At 36.9% G+C, this 23,541-nt stretch overlaps 1 protein-coding gene across 1 annotated transcript in view; it reads left to right on the forward strand.

Annotated features, from left to right (window-relative positions):
- Nucleotides 1-23,541, forward strand: part of SYT1 (synaptotagmin 1) — a gene marked incomplete at its 3' end in the record, with an annotated part of 226,784 nt that overhangs the window by 56,934 nt on the left and 146,309 nt on the right. The window contains exon 2 of the mRNA XM_081331976.1: nt 22,541-22,734. Coding sequence (XP_081188102.1) covers nt 22,557-22,734 — 178 coding nt within the window. The 5' untranslated portion in view covers nt 22,541-22,556. The remainder of the gene's footprint in view (nt 1-22,540; nt 22,735-23,541) is intronic.

A 23,541-nucleotide genomic window follows, 5' to 3' on the forward strand; every position in this document is an offset into this window, starting at 1 on the left:
TCTTATTATTATCATCCTTATGACCTTTATAGATGTTATAGTTGTCATGGCGTTCCTGCTGCACCTTGATGAACCTTGCTTTTGAGTTCTCAATGAGCCTGTTAGGCATTCAAATTTGTGAGAAGTTTCATAAACATGTAAAAAAGCCTATCCTTCTATTCCAAAAATTAATATTTTATTAATTTTCTGTTTTTTACAAACAAGTGCTTAATAGACCACATGTTGACTGGGTCCATTAATAATTTCGTGGTACATAACTAAATACAACAGTACACCATCCGATACCTCCTCTCTTCTTCCGGTAATAAACATTTTTCCACATTAAGCAAATACCATTCTTATTGTTATTAATAGATATACAGGTGAATATCAGCATTTATTACAGTTTTAATAATATAATATCAATAGTATCAATGATATCAGTTTAAAATATGTTTTCTAACCAAAACATATCTTAATTGCATTTGCACTTAATATCCATTTATTCAGTCAGTATCCTATTTTCGTTCCCCGCCCAGTTTTAATTTCCCATCCATATTCAAAATATCCCAATCATTTATAGTTTCAAAACATCCTTCCCTTATTTAAACTTCTTAGCATTTTCTTATTTCCCTTTCCATGCCAAAATATATTGTTGTGATTACCAATCTTATCTATAATAATATTTCTATTTCTGGCAATCTATTCTTAACCATATTCAAACATATAATTGATAATGTAATATCCCCTCTAAAAGGTCAAAGCTTCTGTTTTCTTCAGTCTTACTCTAGCTTTCTTTCTTTGGCCAGCTAACTCAGTGCATTTGGATCTTCAAATAATTCTTCCTCTGTTTTTGTGCATAGTATTTGGACTTAGTTAAAGTATTTTTGGAAGAGCTAGCTAGCCCATTGATATTCATTAAACAGCCTCCCTCCTTCTCCAGTTCCCCACAGTCCTGGTAACATCTCTATCTTCCATTCCATCCTCCAGTATGTTCTGAAATCTTGGTTGATAAAATGTCTTTTCCATTTCCAATATTATCGTTATGTCTTCTAATTCTTCATTTGTCTGAGTCTGGCTGTTAGTTTTTTCCTTTGGGTCCTCCATATTTTGGTCAGCTTTCTTTAGTTTTCCTTCTATTTTCTGGGTTGCTAGTTTCTCCTCTGTATTATTTTCTGGGTTTCTAGATGTAAATTAGAAAATTATTCTTTTATCTTCTTTGTGTTATTTTTAATCTCATCACGAGCTAAGGCAATTGTTTCTTTTATTAATTTCAACATGGAGAGTATTTCTTTCTGTGATTCATCAGTATTTTCTTGGTGGTATGTCAAACTGAGGCTTCTGGAAACAGATGTTAAGGATGGTTTTTTACCATTTAGAGCTAATCATGGAACATCCATTTTATTTTTTATAAATGGCCTTTATAGAAATCTGCTTGAAAACTTTTCCTAAGAAACCTCCTCAGTTAATTATTATTGGAGCACCAAATTATCCAACCAACTTATCAATCCTTTATTAAACCTCCCCTAAGCAAATATAAGTAAAATTCATTTTCTTCTGTCCAATGAGAAATATATCCTTTGTGTCCAGGGAGAAGAAAGAACCATTAAAAGTTGTTTATCAGTCAAGATTTATAATCCAAAATGTTCCCTCATATCAGGCTATAGTGTATGTTTCTTCTACAGGAAAATAGTTCCACAATACACTTCTGAAAGTCAGTATTTGTATTCCTAGTTCAGACAGGCCAATTTTAGAATAGTTTATCGTCTCTGCCACACAGATAAGCAGTCCCCAAGCCTTTTCTTTCTCAGCTGCAATCTTCAAAAGTAAAAGCCTCCAAGGCTCTGTGTGTGTGTGTGTGTGTGTGTGTGTGTGTGTGTGTGTGTGTACATATATGTGTGTGTATGTATGTGTATGTGTGTGTGTGTGTGTGCACACACACACATACACACACACATGCATACACATACATACGTACATACATACATATATACTTAAAAACTAAAACACAGATACCGAGACTAAAAATTTATTTTTAAACTTAGCTTTTGTCAGCAGCTGCTGACATCATCAGAGTTCTAGCCAGGATTGAGAATCATGTTTTTATAGTCTCTGTAACGCCAATTGTTTGGCTAACGAGCGTGTTACCGGTCTATTCAGCTCACGCCCTCCCGCAATCAATTGCTCAATGCTGCTTCTGTCACACTCGTTGACAGCTGTTTGAATTTCGGCGCACTGCTCCTCTCCTCTTGCCCTGCCTGTGCAGAGAAAGCATTCTGCCATTTGCCCTCATCTCGCCATTCTTCTGACATCTCCATGTGCGGTGCTGCCGTTTCAGCTGGTTGTTGTTTCTTTTTGTCATCCTCCCTGTCCATGTTGGTTCCAAATCCTTTGCTGTCCATCATCGGTGCTGTCTGCAACAAGAAACAACAACAACAAGAAACAACAACCAGCTGAAACAGAAGCACCGCACATGGAGATGTCAGAAGAATGGCGAGATGAGGGTGAATGGCAGAATGCTTTCTTAGTTTTTAAATATGTACTTACCTGAGGCTCACATTTTTAAAACTATTTTAGATACATATATATACACATACATACACAAATATACATATACATACACATACACACACACACACAGATATATATATATATATATATCTCGGCGCTTTTCTTTTCCTGAGGGAATGGAGCAGAATTCCCCTTTCCTCTCTCGGGGGGAGTGCTTTGGGCAGTTTTTCAGGAAGAGGTCTTAAAATCATAAAGAGAGGAACAGGTCTCACCCAGTTTCATCCACATTGCTGTAATGTTGCTTGTTGGTGCTTATTGTCTTCTGTTGTCAGCAGCTTAGGACTGGCTATGCGAATGTAGCCAGTCTTTCCCCCGCCAAGTTAGAGGGTTTCCTCAGATCAAACAGGAGGGCTGCCACACACCCCACGATCAATGAGGGTCCCCTCCTTGCTTGTCACCTCCACAGGGTGACTTTCAAGCCTTTCCAGGGTCCCCCAGTGGGGTGAAATCAAATGTGAAAGATGGAGCTCTGTCTTCCTGCATTGGTATCGCTGCAGCATCAAAACTGGAAGCCCTTGATATACTTAACAACAGTAATTCAGAGAGCTTCAGATTCAGTCTCCAAAAAGTGGTTTATACATATACGAAGGGGGGGGGAAGGAGACCTGAACTAGCAAGGATCTCTCCTAAAAGTATATGGAAGCTGCAAAGTGCAGTTGGACACCCAGTTTAAAGTAAGCCTAGTAATTATTTCAAGAAATAAATACTCAGAATTTTATCTTAAATGCTCTGTTCATTGAAGTATGTTCGTTGAAATATATGTTAGAATTTACCATTACGTCTGCATTTGCATAAATATTTCTAAAACAAGGAATTTTAGATTCTAGTCTAAAATCAGCTATCTTGAAAATGACAGGAGACAAAAAGAGTTGCTATAATCACTCTTGTAAATTTACTGCCTTTACAAAAGATTTGTTTATTAGAAACAAGTGAGAGTGATTAACAAGTTAATTAAAGAAGGAAAGAGAATGCAAATAAATTATCTCTTATATTAGGCATTGATCACAGCTTGAGAAGAGCCACATATGAAATCTCATTTATTTCAGTGTCTGTTTTGGCAGTTATACACTGAACCCAATTCTCTTGTTTTATTTGCACTGAAAGGTTACATAAGCAAGATACTATTTCAAACCTGCATACTGAAATGTCAAATAAGATTCAATATTTGCTGTTTTAATCTGGACAACAGACGTTGCTATTTTGCTCTGCTGTCACTGCCAGCAGAGCAAAACATGGCTTCAAAGCATTTCAGTTCAGTTGAGTGCAGATGAGGAAGGACCCTATTCAGGTCATCTTGTATTTGCTCATCATGAAGCATATCCAGGAATGGACCACAGAAAGCTAGGGCATGCAGTAACTAAGTGCTGGTCTAAGACCAGCTTAAATCTGTCTTTTGCTCTAATGTTCACTAAATAACCTCAAGAAAGTCATGAAAATAAAAAATTAGAAACCAGCAATCATAAACCATGAACTCCTTCAGATTAAAAATGTCAAGAATAAATAGACAGCGAGATATCACTTAGCAGGACTGTCATTGTGATAGTTTTCGGCATTCTGTTTTCTTTATGTAGCTGAAACTGCAGCAATTGCTATTGCAGTTTTGTAAAAGCGAAGAGGGCAGATAACAAGGAAAACAAAATAAAAGCACTTTCATGCTGGCAAGGGAAATACATTTCTCTCTGTAGAAGAATTTGACTTTTTAAAAACAATAGCAGACAGTAGTTAAATTTTAAATCCAATACAGTATATTTCTTCTAACTTAAAAAAAGCTTTATTTTTATTTCATGTTTGGTGAATATTCTATTTCAAATACAATTTTAATATCTCAGTTTGCATGAATCTGCCTGCAGTCTTATTCCAAGACTATCAGCATAGTTGGTAGCAGCCAGTTTTGGGGTTGCATTGCGCTCCCAAATTGATTGAAACAGCCTGATCAGTTATATAATTGACCAGGAGATAAGTTCGGTCCTTTTATGGCTTGAAATCAGTCTAAATATACATTTCATTGGACTACAAATAGATGTTCCCATTTTTTAAAAAAAGATTATTTTGTTCTGCAAAATGAATATACATGAAAAATCCCCTTCCCCTTTTATTAAAAGGTATAAAAACAAGGGGGAAAAATTGCTCATTCCCATCAAGCACTGAATGTGCTTCAGAGGCATCATTTGTCAAATACTGGTGAGAGGGTTGATTCTAGCCATGTCTTTAATTGTAACAGAATAATGAAAACTGACAGCACTAATAATATGTACTGTGTTACGATTCAGGCATGTCACATACATTCTGAGGGGGAAATTTTGTCACTCATCTACTAATGTAATGGAGATTGTTATCTAGTCATGTTTTTTTTTAACCCATCCATACTCCACATGAAAAACAGTCAGAACTTTTTTGCCTTTCACTAAAGGTAAAGGTTCCCCCCGCACATGTGTGCTAGTCGTTTCTGACTCTAGGGGCCGGTGCTCACCTCCGTTTCAAAGCCGAAGAGCCAGCGCTTGTCCGAGGACGTCTCCGTGGTCATGTGGCCGGCATGACTAGACGCCAAAGGCGCACGGAACGCTGTTACCTTCCCACCGGAGTGGTCCCTATTTTTCTACTTGCATTAGGGTTGTTTAAAATCTGAGATATCCTCACAACAGAAATACTGTTTTCAAAAGGATCTTTGACTCCATCAGAAGAAGTCAGTAAGGCATGAATTGTACACAGCTAGGCTTCTCAGAATAGCTTTCCAGCTGACTGTCCCACAGCTTAAAATGACCATCTTGCATGAGTTCAAGCTTACTCTTCAAGTGCTTGTTACCATATGTGTACCCAAATTGTGTTACATGCTTTTGAGCTCCAGAGAATATCTATCATGTTCTCAAAATGACAGACATTTATATTTAAGCCAAGTGCTGGCATATTTTTCTATTACCAAATAACACAATATGAAGAAGAATTAAATGATGCAAAATGAATGGTCAAGCCTTGTTTTCTGAATATTGTTTAAACACTTTAGCTTCATGAAAAGATAAATTATCTTCCTTTGTTTTCCTCTAAGGTTGGTACTGATAATGGTCTTATGGTATATGATGATGCCTACTGACTGAGATAACGGTAATGCCTGGCTTATTGACAGATGTAAGAAGGGGGCCATTGGGGCAGCCCTGGCAAGAGTAGCTCATTAATTAACTCTTTGAGTTGTAAAGAAATATAAAATGAGCATGACAAATTGAGCCAGGTGCAGGAGAAGTTATTATTTATTGCTTCTATTTTTAAATAAACAGCTGTGTTTAGTGCAATATGCAAAACTGAAAGATTCAGAAATTCTATTTTATATCAAATGACTGTTAATGTCTTTCTCTGGCACAATCCTGCATTGCTCTTTTCTAAAGACAACCAGCATTATAAACACACCTTATTTTTAATAAGATTTATTTCTGCGAAGCATATGATGCAAATTGATTGCAAATTGACAGGACATTTTTGTTTCCACCCACTTTTTGCTTGTATTACCCATAATACCAACAGGCTGAAAAATAGCTTTTATCCGTGGGCTGTTAGGCTTTGAAATGGGACATAATCTTATGCAGAATTGACTTGGGAGGCCAGTGTGTGGTGTAATTGGTTCACATGGTGTGGTAGGATGGAGGGTTTGTTGTCACTGTGTGATGGGGGGGAGAGAGCACGGGGGGAGGCTCAGCTAATCTCAATGTACACGTGTTGTACTTTGACAATAAAGGTTTATTATTATTAAAACAGATTGCAGTGTGAACACTAAACTTTTTCAAGTTTAATACAATGGATGATGAAGCATTTTATGTATCTGTTCCCACACGTATCTCCAATTCATGTTGTTCCCCTTTATTTTTAACTTTTGGTCTTTTGTACTCCATCACTTTTCCTATTTGTAATTCTGGGACAGAGGACCTTTCAAACACGTAAGTGTTCTTTTACCTTTCTGAGGTCCCCCTCATGCGTTCATCATTTTTTGTACTTTTTTGTACTTCATCCTATCAAGAAATGGCTAATGGGTAAATATCCATACCTCACTTTTATTTCTAACAGTGAAATAGCTAATGGGTAAACATCTGTACCTCACTTTTATTTCTAACAGTCTATACTTGTCTTTTAACCATGTGAGCAATTAACTGATACAAAACATTTACATCAGACTGCAGATAATTTGGGGGGAAGGCATTCATTACTAAATATATATATATATATATTAAACTCTTATGCGATCAGTAGGCAGATACCTCCTATACAATGCTTTTTTTGTAAAAGAAAAAGGTGCCGGAACTCACACACATCATACAACCTGCCTTACCTACCCTACAAGTTTCCATCAAAAAAAGGTGCCGGAACTCCGTTCTGAGCGTTCTGTGACAAAAAAAGCCCTGCTCCTATAAGATGTAAACATTTCTCAGTTTAGGATAAGATTCTAGGATAATTTCATGGACAAATAAAAGCTAGATAAGTATTTTTTTTGCTAACAAATATTTTGCTAAATATTACTTTAGCAAAGTTGAATCTGTAACTTATATTATTTGGTATGATTAGACCAAACAAGTGTTTAAAGAGAACTTGTAGACATAATTGACTACAAACCCTACTCTGAGCAACGTTAAATCAGCCCCATGATACAAAGGTAGGAAAAACTAACCTTGACACTGATGGATGCAATATGGAGCTCATTTAAAAGTATGCATAATAGTGGTAAATACAGAGAAGTAGTAATGTTTTTCTGCGGGCATAGTGCATCTGACGCTGACCTATTTAGCAAGAGAAAATTAGCATGTGTTTCTCAACCTCTTAATTTGAAACTGGAATATTTCACAAATTACTATAATGCTTTTAAGAGTTATTTGCCAATACATTTCGTAGAGTTAAACTGAATTTGATATTACTTGTACTTGAATCTGATGTTTGATTCAGAGTCAGAGTTGTCCAGATATTTCTCATACATGATGAAACTAGAATAGTTTCCATTGATAACTGCTGAGGATTCCTGGGAGCAGTTGTTCTACCATCTGTCCTCTTGATTCTCCTGACATAGTTTAAATTCCCCTGCTGGGAGGCACTGGGATTAGTTGATAAATATTATTAATTCCTCTCTGAGCAAAGGGAAGCTGACTTCCTACATAAAGAGATATTTATGAGGCTACTTCTTTAAGAAACCCTTTCTTTATCCCTCAAAAATATTTGCAGGCTATTTTCTAAATTTCTGTAACTAATCAAGGTAATTGGGAGAATTTGGTCTCCTAGTTTCAGGAAATCTTACATGAAATTGATAATATACTGTATGTTTGAGACATTTCAAACTAGTCTTAGGACAGGCTATATAGAATTGAAACTCCCTTCGTCAGACAGATAAATAGTTTTAGTGTGCAGCTAACGAGTAGGCTGGCTTGGTTGCTCAACAGTGAGAAACAGGTGAAGCGGGTACAGCAGCACCTGCATTTTCTGTGTCACATGAGAAAAGCACATCTTCCTTCCCCTGTCCTGACCACTTTCTACAGGGGGGTGATAGAGACTATGCAGTCATACAGCATCACAGTCTGGTTTGGAAGCATCACTGCTTCAGACAGGAAGGCGGTGCAGAGAGTGGTGAGGATGGCCGAAAAGATCATTTGCAGTTCCCTCCCTCCCATCCAGGACATAGCACAGAAGAGTTGTTTGAACAGGGTCGGTAAGATTATCTGGGACACTACTCATCCTCTTCACGACCTGTTTTCCTTGTTACCTTCTGGGAGGAAGCTTTGTGGTATCCATAGCAGAACATCCAGATTCAGCCATAGTTTCATTCCATACAGCATTAACCTTGTGAACTCTCAAGCTTCCTCCTTCCATTATATATTCAAAATGGACAGTATTTAATATTTATTTCTTATGTATATGTAGGGGTGTGGGACTATACATATGTCATATATAGTATATTTAGGTGTGTGTCATGTATGTGTTTCATTTTGAGAGCGGGCAACTAAATTTCATTTTTGATGTATGCTGTTGTGCCCACAGTAAAAAAAAATTATAGTAAAGGTTATCTTACCTTATCTTCACCTGGAGAGAGAGAGATGAAATGTGATGCTGCTCTGGGGATCATTGATTATGGTATTATTCTGGAGTGACAGTTTTGGGAACTACAAATGTTGTACCTGGAACATTCCAGAACATGTTACACAAAGACTATTACTCTACAAAGGAAAATCTGATTTCTGGGATCTCTCAAGGATCCATTCGTGTTATCAGTATATTTAATGTATACATTTTAAAACTTTAGGAAGAGATCATCAGAAAATTGTGTGTTACAATTAATTCCTAAGTTAACAGAAATTGGCATATGGTACAAAGTTGAAGGTGGTATTTTTCTGAGAATTTGAATGTGTATTTACTATTTATGTCCAATTGTTTACAGATTCAGAATAAGAAAATATGAATGTGATTGTAATTGAAAGGTTTTGACACCTTTTCAGTTACAGTTTGTAACCTCTGGACGAAATAACAGCTTCCTAGCATTTTCTGTAGCCAGATAAAAAAATTTTTTTCTTGCTTTTGACATTTTCTCCCACTTCAGCTCAGATATAGTCATAGGTTTGCTTGCATGCATAGCACCGTTAAAATCTCCCCTCAGTTTCTTTATTAATATTTAAACCTGGAAATGGCTTTCCATTCCAAAAACATCACTTTTCTTTCCTCTGTGCATTTTGGTGCTGATTTTGGGGTATGTTTTGGGTTGTCTTGCTCAAAACTGTGTCCCAATTTGCAAAAAGGTTTCATTGCTTAACTTTTGTAGCAAGTGAACTGGTTGTAAAACTGATTTATGCGGTAAATTTCTTAAGTCTCACTCAGAAATTTCAGTTCGTAGAAAATATTGCAACCCAGCTGATCTATAAGATTCTATACAGTACAGATTTTGAAATCTATCTGCTAGTTTGTTTCCAGAAGTGTTTGTTTCTTTGTTTCTAATTTTAATTTATAAGGCTACCACTTGTGAGTACAATGCAGTATAAGATGCTTTGGTAAGGCCACACCTGGAATACTGCATCCAGTTTTGGTCACCACGATGTAAAAAAGATGTCGAGACTCTAGAAAGGGTACAGAGAAGAGCAACCAAGATGATTAGGGGGCTGGAGGCTAAAACATATAGGGAACAGTTGCTGGAATTGGGTATGTGTAGTTTAAGGAAGAGAAGGGTGAGGGGTGACATGATAGCAGTGTTCCAATATCTCAGGGGCTACCACAAAGAAGAGGGAGTCAAGCTATTCTCCAAAGCACCTGAAAGCAGGACAAGAAGCAACGGATGGAAACAAGGAGAGAAGCAACCTAGAACTAAGGAGAAACTTCCTGACAGTTAGAACAATTAACCAGTGGAACAACCTGCCTCCAGAAGCTGTGAATGCTCCAACACTGGAGGTTTTTAAGAAGAGACTGGACAGCCATTTGCCTGAAATGGTATAGGGTTTCCTGCCTGAGCAGGGGGTTGGACTAGATGACCTCCAAGGTCCCTTCCAACTTTATATTATTATTATTATTATTATTATTATTATTATTATTATTATTATTATTATTATTATTATTATTATTATTATTAAGATATCCCTTGTTATTTTCAAAAACCTTAAAGGCTGGCACCTGGGATGCTTGCAGGACTAATTTGTTCTGCAAAAATTCTCCAGAGTAACAGAGGATGGCCTCCAACGCTTGCCTCTTGAGGTCATGTTTTTTTCATGATTACAAAATATCAGTAAATTTTATTTCCCAATAAAATATATATATATTATTTTTTAAAATTGTATAAGTGAAGTAGAACAAACGAAAGCAAAAATGCTTCAATGATAATATAATAGAAATACAATACAAACTCAGTCAGAGATTGCCAGCCATATTCACCTTTAAGAACATTTTTACAACCCATCTGTTCTAATTTACCAGCACTGTTTAATCATGCTATCAAATCAAATTGACTGTGTTCATGTGTATGTATACACTCATACACACACACATATATATACAGTGCAAATAAATTTCCAAATAAATAAAAAAATAAATAGATAAATAAATAAACTTCCAAACAAATAAATTTATTAGGTAGATTCCATGTTCAATATTTAATTTAATTTAATTTAATAATTTGATTTCTATACCGCCCTTCTCCCGAAGGACTCAGGGCGGTGAACAGGGCAATACACAATAAAGATCAAATACAAAAATTAAAAAACCATTAAATATCATGCCCATAAAATCAATACATATTAAGTTAAAAACTAATTTAAAAAACCCAACCCCATCCCGTCAGACCAGGCCAGCTTGTTCGAAAAAGAATGTTTTAAGATCGCGCTGGAAGGAGCGAAGGTCGGGGGCCGTCCGGAGCTCAACTGGTAAGCGGTTCCAGAGGTCTGGCGCACCCACAGAGAACGCTCTCCCCCTGGGGGTCACCAATCGGCATTCTTTGATCGGCGGCACCCTGAGGAGTCCCTCTCTGTGGGAGCGCACTGGACGGAGGGAAGTTGACGCCGGTCGCAGGTGTTGCCGAAGGTAATCCGGACCCATGCCATGAAGGGCTTTGTACGTCATAACTAACACCTTGAACCTCACCTGGAGAGCAACCGGTAGCCAATGCAGCTCGCGGAGCAAAGGTGTAACATGGGAGTATCGGGAAACTCCCAAGACAACTCGCGCGGCTGCATTCTGCACCAGCTGGAGTCTCCGGGTGGACCTCAAGGGCAGCCCCATGTAGAGAGCATTACAGTAGTCTAGACGAGAGGTCACGAGCGCATGAGTGACTGTGCGCAAGGCATCCCGGTCTAGATAGGGCCGCAACTGGCGCACCAGGCGAACCTGGGCAAAGGCCCCCCTAGTCACAGCTCCAATATGCTCTTCCAAAGAGAGCTGTGAGTCTAGAAGGACCCCCAAGTTGCGGGCCCTATCTACGGGGGGTAATAGCTCACCCCCCATGGCCAATGATGGAATAATCGGAATTTCCCGGGATGCCGGCACGAACAGCCACTCAGTCTTGTCAGGGTTGAGTCAAAGCCTGTTCCTCCCCATCCAGACCCGGACCGCCTCCAGGCAACGGGACATCACGTCGAAGGCATCACTGGGGTGGTTTGGGGTTGAAATAAAAAGCTGGGTATCATCAGCATATTGGTGATACCCAACTCCAAAACCACGAATGATCTCAATATGTCTGAAAAACTGAAGAACTTGAGATAATTTAAATATTTTAGCTTTTTTGAAATTTTTATTGCAAGTGAGGAACAAAATTGCTAATAACTGACAAAATATAATTTAGATAGGATCAATCTGAAATGTATTTAGACCAGTATAAATGCAGAAATTCATAGAATAAAAATTATATTGGAATTAAAAACTTAAAAAAATAAGGGAAGTCTGCTAACAATAAAACTAAAAGGATCAGCAAAATAAAATACTCCCTCAGCTCGGAGACTACTACCCAGAATTTTTCATTCAGATTGCTCTAGGACAGAGGACCCCAGCCTTTTGGGCACCAGGTTTCATGGAGAGAGATTTTTCTGCGGACTGGAGGGTGCATGGTTTTGTGTGCTGCCTGCATCTTGCGGATGGGGCTTTGTGTGTTTGTGCAGACTGGTTGCTGGCATGCCATTGCCTGGTACTAGACCACGGACCGTGGGTTGAGGACCCCTGCTCTAGGACTTACAAAAGGATCTATTCTACTCACTACAACAAGTGATTAGTGTTGCATGGGGGCATATTGTATGGTTTTAAAATTTAAAATCTTTTTGAAAAGCATCAGAAATAAACTGTCAGCTGGTCGATCAGTCAAATTCTTTATTACAGGTCAGTGACCCAGACTAAATAAGACTTATCAAATAAAACCTACAGAATACAGTTGCAAAATAGAAGGTACAAAGTTATACAAGATAAACAATGTAGAATCATATTTGCAATGTTTTGCTATCAACAATTTGTAAGTTTGGGAAGCTGTGAGAACAAATTTTACAACAGGAAAAGTTACGTGGCGCATACTTATGTGCCAGTATGTCAACTAGTGAGTGACAAATGAACACTGAACACTGGAACCCACTCAGCTTCCTCATTCAGCCTGATATAAATCCCTAACCAAGAACAAGTAGGACAAACAAATGGAACATGGGAACCTAGTTTTCACCCTGGTTCTTATTACTGGTTTAGAATGATCATTTTCAAATCACACAATTTCTTAGGAAATGAAGCAGAATTTAATAGGCTTGAAAGGGGTTAACTGTTATTCAAGTGCCTTTCCAACATATTTATGCAGAAGCATTTAATTGACATGTATACTGGATGCAGTTTACTTGGGCATTCTAAATGAGCCATAGAGTATGCTCTTTGTGATGACTTGATTATTTGTAATATTCTGCAGGGCTTTTCAGTAATATGCTAATCATAATTAAGTCTGAGGTACTCAGAAGTTTGAAATATCAAGATTGCAAGGCTTGATTGTTGCCCATTTCACTCAAATAAAAAATTAACTACTAAACAAAAAAAACCCGTCTCTCCCCCCCCCTTTTAGAGTCAGACTTTTGGCCTTTCTAATATTTTGTATGGTTCTACAATGCCATCCAGTGGTTAGTCTGACTAATGTAACATTTGTGCATTCATTTTGTATCCAATCACTTGTCCCCATTTTTATTTAAGAGTTAATAATGGCAATATATTGGGATTTAATCTCCTGTAGTTTCCATAGGCATGCTACTTCCAAGAGCAAAGCAGTAGCTATTGAGTTGATCCCAGGGCAGCTATTTATGCAACATGTAGATAGTTCTGTAATCCCAGCTATTGGTTGCAACTAGTGATTTTTAAACAAATATTGTAGAAAATATGCAGAGCATAAAAGCAAGGGATTTTACTTACTGAATTTAAATGAACTGATATGTTTCCTCTAGGAAAAGCAGAGATATAATATTGAAGGCCAGTAGCTACTACAAAAGTTGAAAATTATGCAGGTAGCCTTCATTAAAACATAAATAAAACATAGCTAGAATAACTTTGCCTTCACATACCACTTTGGCTTTTAAATATCCAAATGGACTGCTCAGTTTGAACTACTCACTGTCTCAGTAATAAGAGAGCTGAATGAAGAAGGAACACAAATGGTCCCAAAGTAGTATTTGTAGAAAACATGTTATTTCATACTCTGAATCAGTCTGGCAAGGAGTGGCGGGGGTGCACTATCTAATATACTTAATCATATCAGTTCATAAATATAACAAAGGTCATCCAATAGGGTACTGTATCATCAGTACTCTGATAATACGCAAGTATACATCTCAACCCTGGGGATGATGTTGTGCTGCTGTCCAAGTATTTGGAGGTTGGCAAGACAAATGGCTCTAGATTTTTAGCTCTCTGAGGTTTGGTGTCTTTTCATCTTTGACTCTTGATGGGATATCACTCTCCTAGACCTGATCTGTAACTCACTTTCCAGGACTGGGATACATGGTCATTCATGCCTTGGTCACTTCCAATTTGGATTATTGCAATGTGCTTTACATGGGGCTGTTCTTTAGGATGACTCAGGACAACTAGTTACAACTGGTCTAGAGTGCAGCAGCATGCACACTACTGGATGTTCATAGGTATTACACCTCTGTTCTGCAAGCTGCATTTGTTCCCAGATTCCTTCCAGGTGCAATTCAAGGTGCCACTTATCACTTTAAAACTTATGGCAGCACCTCTCCCTATATCTGCCAATCCCTTTAGATCAGATAGGGTAGGCATATTACAGAATCCTTCCCTAATATCCTGATACCTGGTGGGACCTTGGAAGCTTCCCTATCCCATGGCTGCCCCTATCTTATAGAATATCTTCCCTCTGGTGATTTGGCAGATCCCCATCCTTCCACACTTCCAGCTTTTTCTAAGTCACTGGAACAGGGTAAGGTAGGGTAGGGTAGGGTAGGAAAGGAAGAATGGAATTAGAGTAATTGGAGTTTGCAGTGGGACATCCTAAGAGGATGATTAAAGCATAGAGTTTTTGTTTTGTTTTCTGGTTTTGTAGTTATTGCTTTTACTGTTGTTATAAACCAGGAGTCCCCAACCTGTGGGTTACGGCCCACTATCTGGCTGTAGCCACTTGGCTACCAGGCCACGTGAAAGGATGGCCAGTGTACTCACTGACCCACACATGTGCTAGCCCCGCCTCACCCCGAGTGTCCCACCAGCACTAGAGCTAAGCTAGCACCACCCTGCCCTGAGCATCCCATCGGCACTAGCACCGCCCTGAACATCCTGCCGGTGCTAGCACCGCCCCACCCCGAGAATCCCACTGGTGCTAGTTCTGCCCCAAGCATCCCACTTGCACTAGCGCCGCCCTGCCCCAGAGTGTCCCACCAGCACTAGTGCTGCCCATAGCATCCCGCCAGCACTAGCACCACCCCATTTGTAGCACTTGCACCCGCACATCCCTGTTTGCATGTGCGCATGTGCCTGCACATCCCTGTTTGCATGCGCGCATGTGCTTGCATGCAGCCATTTGTGTGTGTGCATGTGCTCACGCACAGCCCGTTTGCACAAGCATGGGGGTCATTTGTGCACGCATACATCGCAGTGCCTGCCTCCCTTTCGAGGCCGCCAAACCAAAAAGGTTGGAGACCTCTGTTATAAACCACTCAGAGTTGTTTAAGATGGGGGGGCTTCAGATGGTGGGGCCATGTAAATCTTTTAAATAATTAAATCTTTAAAGATATAAAAAGGAAAATTCTGTCATACTGGCCATTATATAATTTCTCCTTATTTCCTTTCATTGTGGATTCTTATTTTTAAAACCAATTTAAATGAATCATATGTTAAACAAGCAGATTTCCGATCACCAAATAAGACTGTTGCTACAATCTTTTCCTCTCTCTACACTTGGGCATTATCCCAGATTTGCTCTAGAGTCTCCCCAAGCCTTGAAACAGATGGACAGCTGTGCAGAAGATGGAGAGAAGAGCAGGAATGTGTTCTGCTAATTATGCAGTCGATGGACTGGCATTAGTAAATTCTGCTCAGTGGCATGGAAATTTGTTATGGCTGATTTTGTTTGGATCTATTTTAACTATGTTTGGATCAAGCAATAAAAATTATAAAAGAATTGCCTTTTCTTGAAGAATGTTTCTTCTTGCTTCTTGTTTCAACATTTCACGTTATCTCCAGTAATTCTTCTTTATATTCCCTTATAATTAAAATTGCTCATTTATTACACTTATATAGTAATTAGTTTTCTAAATTTTCAGTAAATCTGTATTTTTCCAATATTAAGATAATATCTTTAGTAAACCAAGTCAGTGATCACAAAATGTAACCATCCACAGCATTATGAAAAGCAACTTGGGAATAGTGAGAAGAAGACAAAAGCTGTCTTTCATCCCTAAACTGACATATTATTTCTTTTTTCTATAAATATTTAATCTAGATATCTAATAATATCATTATATATATATTTTAAAAGCTTAGACATTTTTAAAGATATGGATAATAAATACAGTATATGGATTTTGTTTTTATTTTCATTAAAGAGCCGTGGTGGCGCAGTGGTTAGAATGCAGAATTGCAGGCTAAATCTGCCGACTGCCAGAAGTTTGTTCCTAACAAGCTCAAGGTTGACTCAGCTTTCCATCCTTCCTAGGTCGGTAAATGAGGGCCCAGATTGTTGGGGGCAATATGCTAACTCTGTAAACTGCTTAGAGAAGACTGTAAAGCACTATGACATGGTATATACTTTAAGTCTAAGTCAGGGGTGTCAAACAGGCCGGATATGTCATGCCGAAACCATGCCCACTCCATTGCTGGCAATCGGGGAAAAAGTTGCAATACATCACGACATGTCACATGACGTTGCGAGTTTGACACCCCTGGTCTAAGTGCTGCCCTCTCCTCCCCCTCCCCCAGACGAACTGTACAGTTCCCGTTGTCTTAGGAAAGCTCAAAATATTCTTAAGACTCATCTCATCCTGGACATTCTTTTTTTTTTTAACTACTACCATCTGGCAGATGGTACAGGATAATAAAAACAAAGACAAATAGGCTGAAAAACAGTTTTTATCCCAGAGCTGTAACCATTTTAAATACCACTGAATAGTGCAACATTGAAGTGCAATATCAGGGGCAGCACAATGGTGAATAGAATGTGAAGGATGTGTGCATATAATGTGTGTTCTTATTTGTGGTTTTTACTTGTGTGTAGTGTGCACTGTGGACAGCACTTAATTTCATTGTGAGTTACACAATGACAATAAAGATATTCTATTCTATTGCTATTTTTCTATTTTTCTCTTTTTCAAGCTTCTATTCTATTGCTATTTTTCTCTTTTTCAAGCTTTTATCATCTTTTTATATTTCCAAGTTTTTACCTTCTTTGCACGTCCTTCAGAACAAGGCTAGAAAGAGATCTCTGAATTCTACTTCATGCATAGTCATTCATTATTGAAATTAATTTAAGCAGTTTTTTCATAACTGTAATCTTGGCCAAAACTCCCAACTTAGGAGTTAAATGTAAGTATTAAATGCATTTACTGAATATTAATGTATCCAGCAAAGTCAAATAAACACCACAGGGCAATTTATTCCAACTCTGATAATAAACTAACATATTTTTTATGCTAAGATAAGTTGTCATTCCCATACTGATGTCACATTTTGTGATCAAGCTGTAGCAATCCTTGGAAATAATTTAAAAATAATAATGGTACTGATTACCATTGGTTACACAGGAAAAATCATTTTCCTTTCTGACAAATCAAAACTACTCAAACAGAGAGAGACACAGACACAGAAATACAGAGGCAAAAAAGTACTAGTAGCAAAGTAAGTGTTAACAGTTTATTAAAAAGAGAAAAAGAAATACATTCTAAAAGTGCTGTTAATTGAAAGTATTAATAAAGAATAAAAAGATAGATATATCTCCTAGAGAAAATATATCCTAGTATATCTATTTCATCCATATAAAATCCATACTTTTTTTTAAAAGGAAAACATTTTTACAGATTTTTAAATTTAAACTCAAATGCCCTCAAGGGACAGAGAAAACAGACATAACCGCTAAGAACAAAAGGGCACAACCTTTAACTGGAGTGCAAAAGAAAGATAACAAGCAATTGACAATGTTTAATAAAAAGGAATCAGGACACCCAGCAAAAATGATAGGCATTCAGCTGGAAATAGGAGCCAAATACAAAGCAGATCGTAGAATCCTATCAACTTCAGTAGTGACAGGGTCACAAGGAGATTAGATAGGTAGAATTTCATTTGGAGAGGCCGCTATCAAGGCAGCCTCTTAAGCACAGTTATGTTCATCAGAAGTGAATCATAAATCAGGTGCTTAACACTATGAATATTAGAAACTACGGAACATTAATCCAAATTGTACATATATGCTATGAAGAATGCATGACAAGTGCAGTTAAACTGATTCTTTTTACCATATTTTATATTCTTTTTTATGAATGATAAAAGCACCTCAGGCTTTGTGAATACTTTGATGAAGTTCTATTGTTGATTTCTTTTGTACTACTTTCAAAGAGAATATTAAAATATTTTGGACAATTGTACTCATCTTATTAGAGAACAAACACAAAAGAGCCAGTTCTTATCATTCTACACTTTACCACTGAATTTTGGATTGCGTGAAAAGATTTAAAAGCATACTATATGTAATTATTAATTAATTTAATTAAATGCTGCAGCCTGTTCAATATCATTATTAGCTTTATTCATACTAGTCAGATTGGCTTCATTCAAAACAGGTATACTGGGAACTTTATAGGGGAAAACCGTGTCTAAGTTACAATCATTCTGTATTAAGTAATTAATTCATTAGCCTAATTTCATACTATGATTTTGCTTTGGCCTGCTCTTGTGAGCATAAAACCCCAGCGATAGATTTTTCAACTGGCTATATAGTTCATATGGTTTATACAATAATTAAGAAAGATAAGGGACATTGCCACAGCAAAGTTTGTAAATGAAAGCATTTTTCTTCCATTTTTAATAGTCCTTATCCTTCTCTTGTACTTTTATATATTTATTGAAATATCTGAAGTTTAACAAAAGACACATTTGTCCTAGCATTTCAGGACAAAGAATCTTGCAGCAATATCTTATCTTTTGTGTCATTCAGCCTAGCATAGTGACTTTCTTACATTTTAATTACTTATCATTTCTATCTGGCTCACAGTAGAAAAGAAAATCTACTGAAGCAATAAAACTATCTGGGAAACCATCCAGGAGTAAGGCTGTAGATAATTTAAAAACTAAACATAATATTCACTAGAAGATAATTTGGTATTCCTCTGAGAGCATATAAAGCAAACTTTGGATAAATTCTGCCTTTATTGTGCATTCCATCAACATCTTCAGGTAACTGAAGTCTGAAACTAAAAACATTTTCTTGGTTATTTCCTTTAGATGAGATTACTAGAATACTGTTTTGATGAACCATTCTTTGGTGACATAAAAATTATGGGAAGTAATCACAATAAACAAGGCTATTTTCCCAAGGCACTTTCAAAGCAACTCAGTAGTTTCCTGATCCTATAAGAGTTACCCTTGGATTGCTGGTAGAGATGTAACATCAAGTTCCACACCCCTCTATATTTGACAGTTGTCTCAGTGTTTCTACAAGAATATGCATCACTCAGTGTTTGGGACCCATGCACAAAAACTAACTTCAAACACAGAGAATAGTCATTGCTTCTGATTGCATTAAGATATGCGCAGGGCATAGGACAACATTTGGTTGGTTGGTTAGTTGCTTTTTAAAATTATTTGATTTATATCCTGCCTTTATTTTGTGCAACTCAATACATAATGCCATACATAATGCTCCCATCTCCTATATTCCACACAGCAACAACTCTTGAGATATTTTGGGCCAAGGGAGAATAATTACCTCAAAGTCACCCAGCTGATTTCAGTGCCCGAGGGAGAACTAGATCTTATAGACTCCTGGTTTCTAGTGCAACATGATAATCACTACACCAAACTGGTGTAACATGATATTGATATTGATGATGTTATCATCGTAGCTAAGTACAATTTTTAATGTAATATGTATTGAACTGCTACAGCTTGTCAATATTGTTGGGTGGTATTATTTTTCAATATAGGCAAATATTTTGATTTTTGAGGACTCTGAAGGGGTCTTGGGGGACCCACAGAGGTCCTATGACCACACTTCAAGTAACACTGGTCCAGAACAAGTGCTGAGTACAGAGGCTATATTTGGAGGAAGGGCCCAAAGCCTTTAACGGCTCTCTAGACAAGCCTAAGACTCACTTATTGGGACTATAGATTAGTGGTGTTTTCTTAAGATTCTGTGTATGTGATTCAAGGTAGGTAGATTCTGTTTAAGAACAAGACACTAAATTTGACTTCTTATGGAACAGCAGTAACAATATTTGAGTCTCACAGTCCAAGGTCATGACAAAGGTGATAAGAACCCCAGGCTCATCCAACTCATACCTCAGCATCTGAGGAACTGTTTGGAATGGCTGCAAAGCTGACTTAGCAAATGTAGGGGGAACTACAGTCTACTGCTTAGATTTAGAAGACAAAGCGCTAAGATATGTTGTATGCAGAATGAAAAGCGTAGCTTGAGCAAATAATAAAGATTGTTTCTGAACATATGTAAGAAGAGAGAAAAAACTTGTTGCCCAGTCATGTCACAGCGCTGCAGTAATGAAGATAGCTGCCCTTGCCAAAATCTTTCTGTTGGTAAATAGGGAAGAACTCTTCAACCTAATACACCGTAGCGAATGTGAATAATAGAATCTCCATACACCATTATATTTTTGTACTAATCACTGTGTCATTGTTTTCTTAGTAGATAATCAAATATTTGCTGAGATTTGGTGTGTAATCAGTCTAAGACATTTTATTGGTTAGTTTCAATCTGAATGTCCTCTTTGAGATTCCTCTATACTAGCAGTACTGCAGCAGTAAACAGGAGAAAAAGAATACTCTCCCATTGTGATTTATTAGACAGTGCTTTGGGGGTATGACCCTTTTCAGTTTCATTCCCTATGACTTCCCTACTGATTATGGACTCAAGGGACCTTTATACAGGATAAACAAGTAATTAGACAAGCAATAATCAAGCTTTAATCATGGTTTTCAAGCAACGTGATAGTAAAAATGCTTTGTGTGGGGGGGAAAAAGATAAATATATTGCACTACAGGTAGCCTTCAACTTATGACTGGTCATTTTATGACCATTCAGAGTTGCAACAACCTCAAAACAGGTGGGTTACAGCCCATAAAGCATTTCAACCCTGAGGTGCAAATGTTCTCCTTTATTGGTAGTGGTACCTGTACAATAAGCAGATAAAAAAAGAAAAGAAAAGTGAGAAGAACAGATCTTCCAGGAAATACAGCATGCAAAGATGCACCAGTGAAAAAGAAAAAGTTACCCATCACCCAGAAGTTCATGGATACAAAGTAACAAAAAACTTCGTTATTAGTGTCTATTCTCTATTGCACTATTTACTTTTTTCAATCTACCATATGATTTTTAAATACATTAGAAATAATTGGCTGCCCAATTGCAGTGTATCTCCATTTTTTAAATAAGTTATAAGCATGAAAATAGTGGGTACAGTTTTAAAATAGCATTTATCATTTGATTCAGTTTTCCATTTGAAAGGGAATGCTTGTATTATCAAAGTATGTTAGAATGTGCAATATTTGTGTGTTTTTTTAAAAAGTTGGGTTTGTTTTTTTGTTTACTGTACCATCTGCTTGAGAAGACTTATTTTATTCAACTTTAGTTATTGGGTTTTTAATCATTCATTTCCCAATGGGAAGTTAGTTGTTTCTGGAAAAGTACAAACAATTTTAAACCCAGAGCAATAATGAATTATCCTTATCTTTTAAATTCGTTTTCTCTATAGTTTTATGAAATAGAGAAGATAGGAATTAGTCCTCAAAGCAGCATTTTTTAAGAGACAGCCCAAGACTGAAATAGTTTCTTAAAACAAATGTTGAGCTGTCCCCTAAGCAGTATTCAAGATGATTCTTATATAGTCCACATAAACCAGGGGTGTCTAACTGTTGACCCGTGGACCAGACCCATCATGAAGAAACCATGCCCACCCTATTGCCAGCAATGGGGAAAAAGCTCTGATACGTCAAGCAACATTTATTAATTAATTTATTTATTAAATTTATATACCAACATCACATGACATCGCAAGTTTGACATGTCTGATCTAAACGTACATTGTTTATATGCTAAGTCTATGTAAAAATATTTCCCCAAAGCCCATGAAGCAAAAGTACATTAATGTAGCTATGAATTTGTTTCAACAGCCTGGTGTTGTAATTTGGATGAAGCTAAACAACCCACAGATGCAGTGATTTTAACACTGTTAGCAGTGAGGAAAGTCAATAATTTAACTGAATATTGTTGGAAGCAAATGTCAATGGAAGAAAATTTGCTTCCAATAAATGTGACTCAAAAGTAAGATGGAACAAATTTTTAAATAATGTCCAGTTCTGCTTAAGTAGAAAGCACGTTGGTTAAAGAGTTCAAGAGAGCGTAGAGGTGCTTTAATTATCCGGGTGTAATTGCTTTCTATTTTCATTTCTACTTATGCTGTGAAAGTTTTCAATCCAAGAGACATGTACAAATAATTATGCAAATGCACTGAAATGTTTGTATATATGAAACTGCTGTCAGTTTACCTATCAATTCAAAATGAGAGGGCAGAATTCAAAGTTTAAACAACAGATGCTAAGCCCATATTGAGGAAGAAAACAGAAATAACTGTTTTGGACTCAGGAGGTAGATATAAGAATATGCAGTTTTTACCTTCTGAAACAATCTTTTTTTTACACCAATGGTTTAATAAATGTATGAGCCAAAGTGAAGCAATGTATTAATGAAGTGATATTTATCCAGGAAGCAAGTGCACCAATTGGGGTTACTGCTCTCTAGTTTGCTATCGACCTACAATGAAGTTTAACCTTTTTGAACATTTTTTCTCTGCTTTCTTTTCAATCTCAGTTCCCCTGGGACTAAAATGGCAAAAGAAAGTCAACACCAGGCACTAGCAGCATTTTCAGGTACCACTGTTGCAACTGCAATAGCAAATAATGCCACAGAACCAGCGATACCCGGAGGAGGAAAAGGCAGTGCAAAAGAAAAATCATTTTCAAAGTTCAAGGAGAAATTTATGAATGAACTAACCAAAATTCCATGTAAGTAAACTTGCTATTGCTGTTATGGTTCCGTAACAATAATCTTTAAAACTGTATGTTTATTAATATTTACTAATTACAAGCCTGAAAATAAGGGATAATTTAAGAATCTAATCCAGACAAAATCCACAAGCACAATGAAGAATAAAGGAAATTTAACATTTTGATATGCTAGACTGGCCCATGCCTAAGTTTAACTATATGTCACTTTCTTTTGAACTGAATGTAAATACATCCATTCTGGCATGGTATTATGTGCAGTACTTGTTATTATTCGATAAACCTTGCTTAAATAAATCCTAATTGTTTATGTACCAATATAAGAAAATAATTGAATAGTATATGTTAGATTTAGTGTTTATTTCCCCCCCAACAATCTCATCTACAGTCTTTATAAAAAGTAGATATCTATAGCATAGACAGTGTGATAGAAATATTAGATTAAATTAAAATGTGTGTTTTAAAGTTAGCCCATGACATAAGATTTAGGTGACATGCTGGTCATTCAACTCCTGTTGTAACCAATGGATCAAGTTGGTTGATTTCAAAAAGTAGACTCTGCATTTGGAAAAATGTTAGGAAAGAAAAAAGTTTCATCCAGAACTATTATTTTATCAAGTATTTTTTTTACTATACCAACACTACCTTTATTGTAAGGTTACAATACTAGAATCTTGCATATGAGACATAGATTGGGTTTATATTGGAAGTTACAGGTGAGCAAATAATTTGATTAAAATAAATCTAATCCTTCACTCATTTAAAATTTTTATTAGAATGATACAAGAGTACGAAATGCTCTATAAA

This window comes from Vipera berus, assembly GCF_964194415.1.
Source record: "Vipera berus genome assembly, chromosome: 6".
NCBI classification, from domain to species: domain Eukaryota; kingdom Metazoa; phylum Chordata; class Lepidosauria; order Squamata; family Viperidae; genus Vipera; species Vipera berus.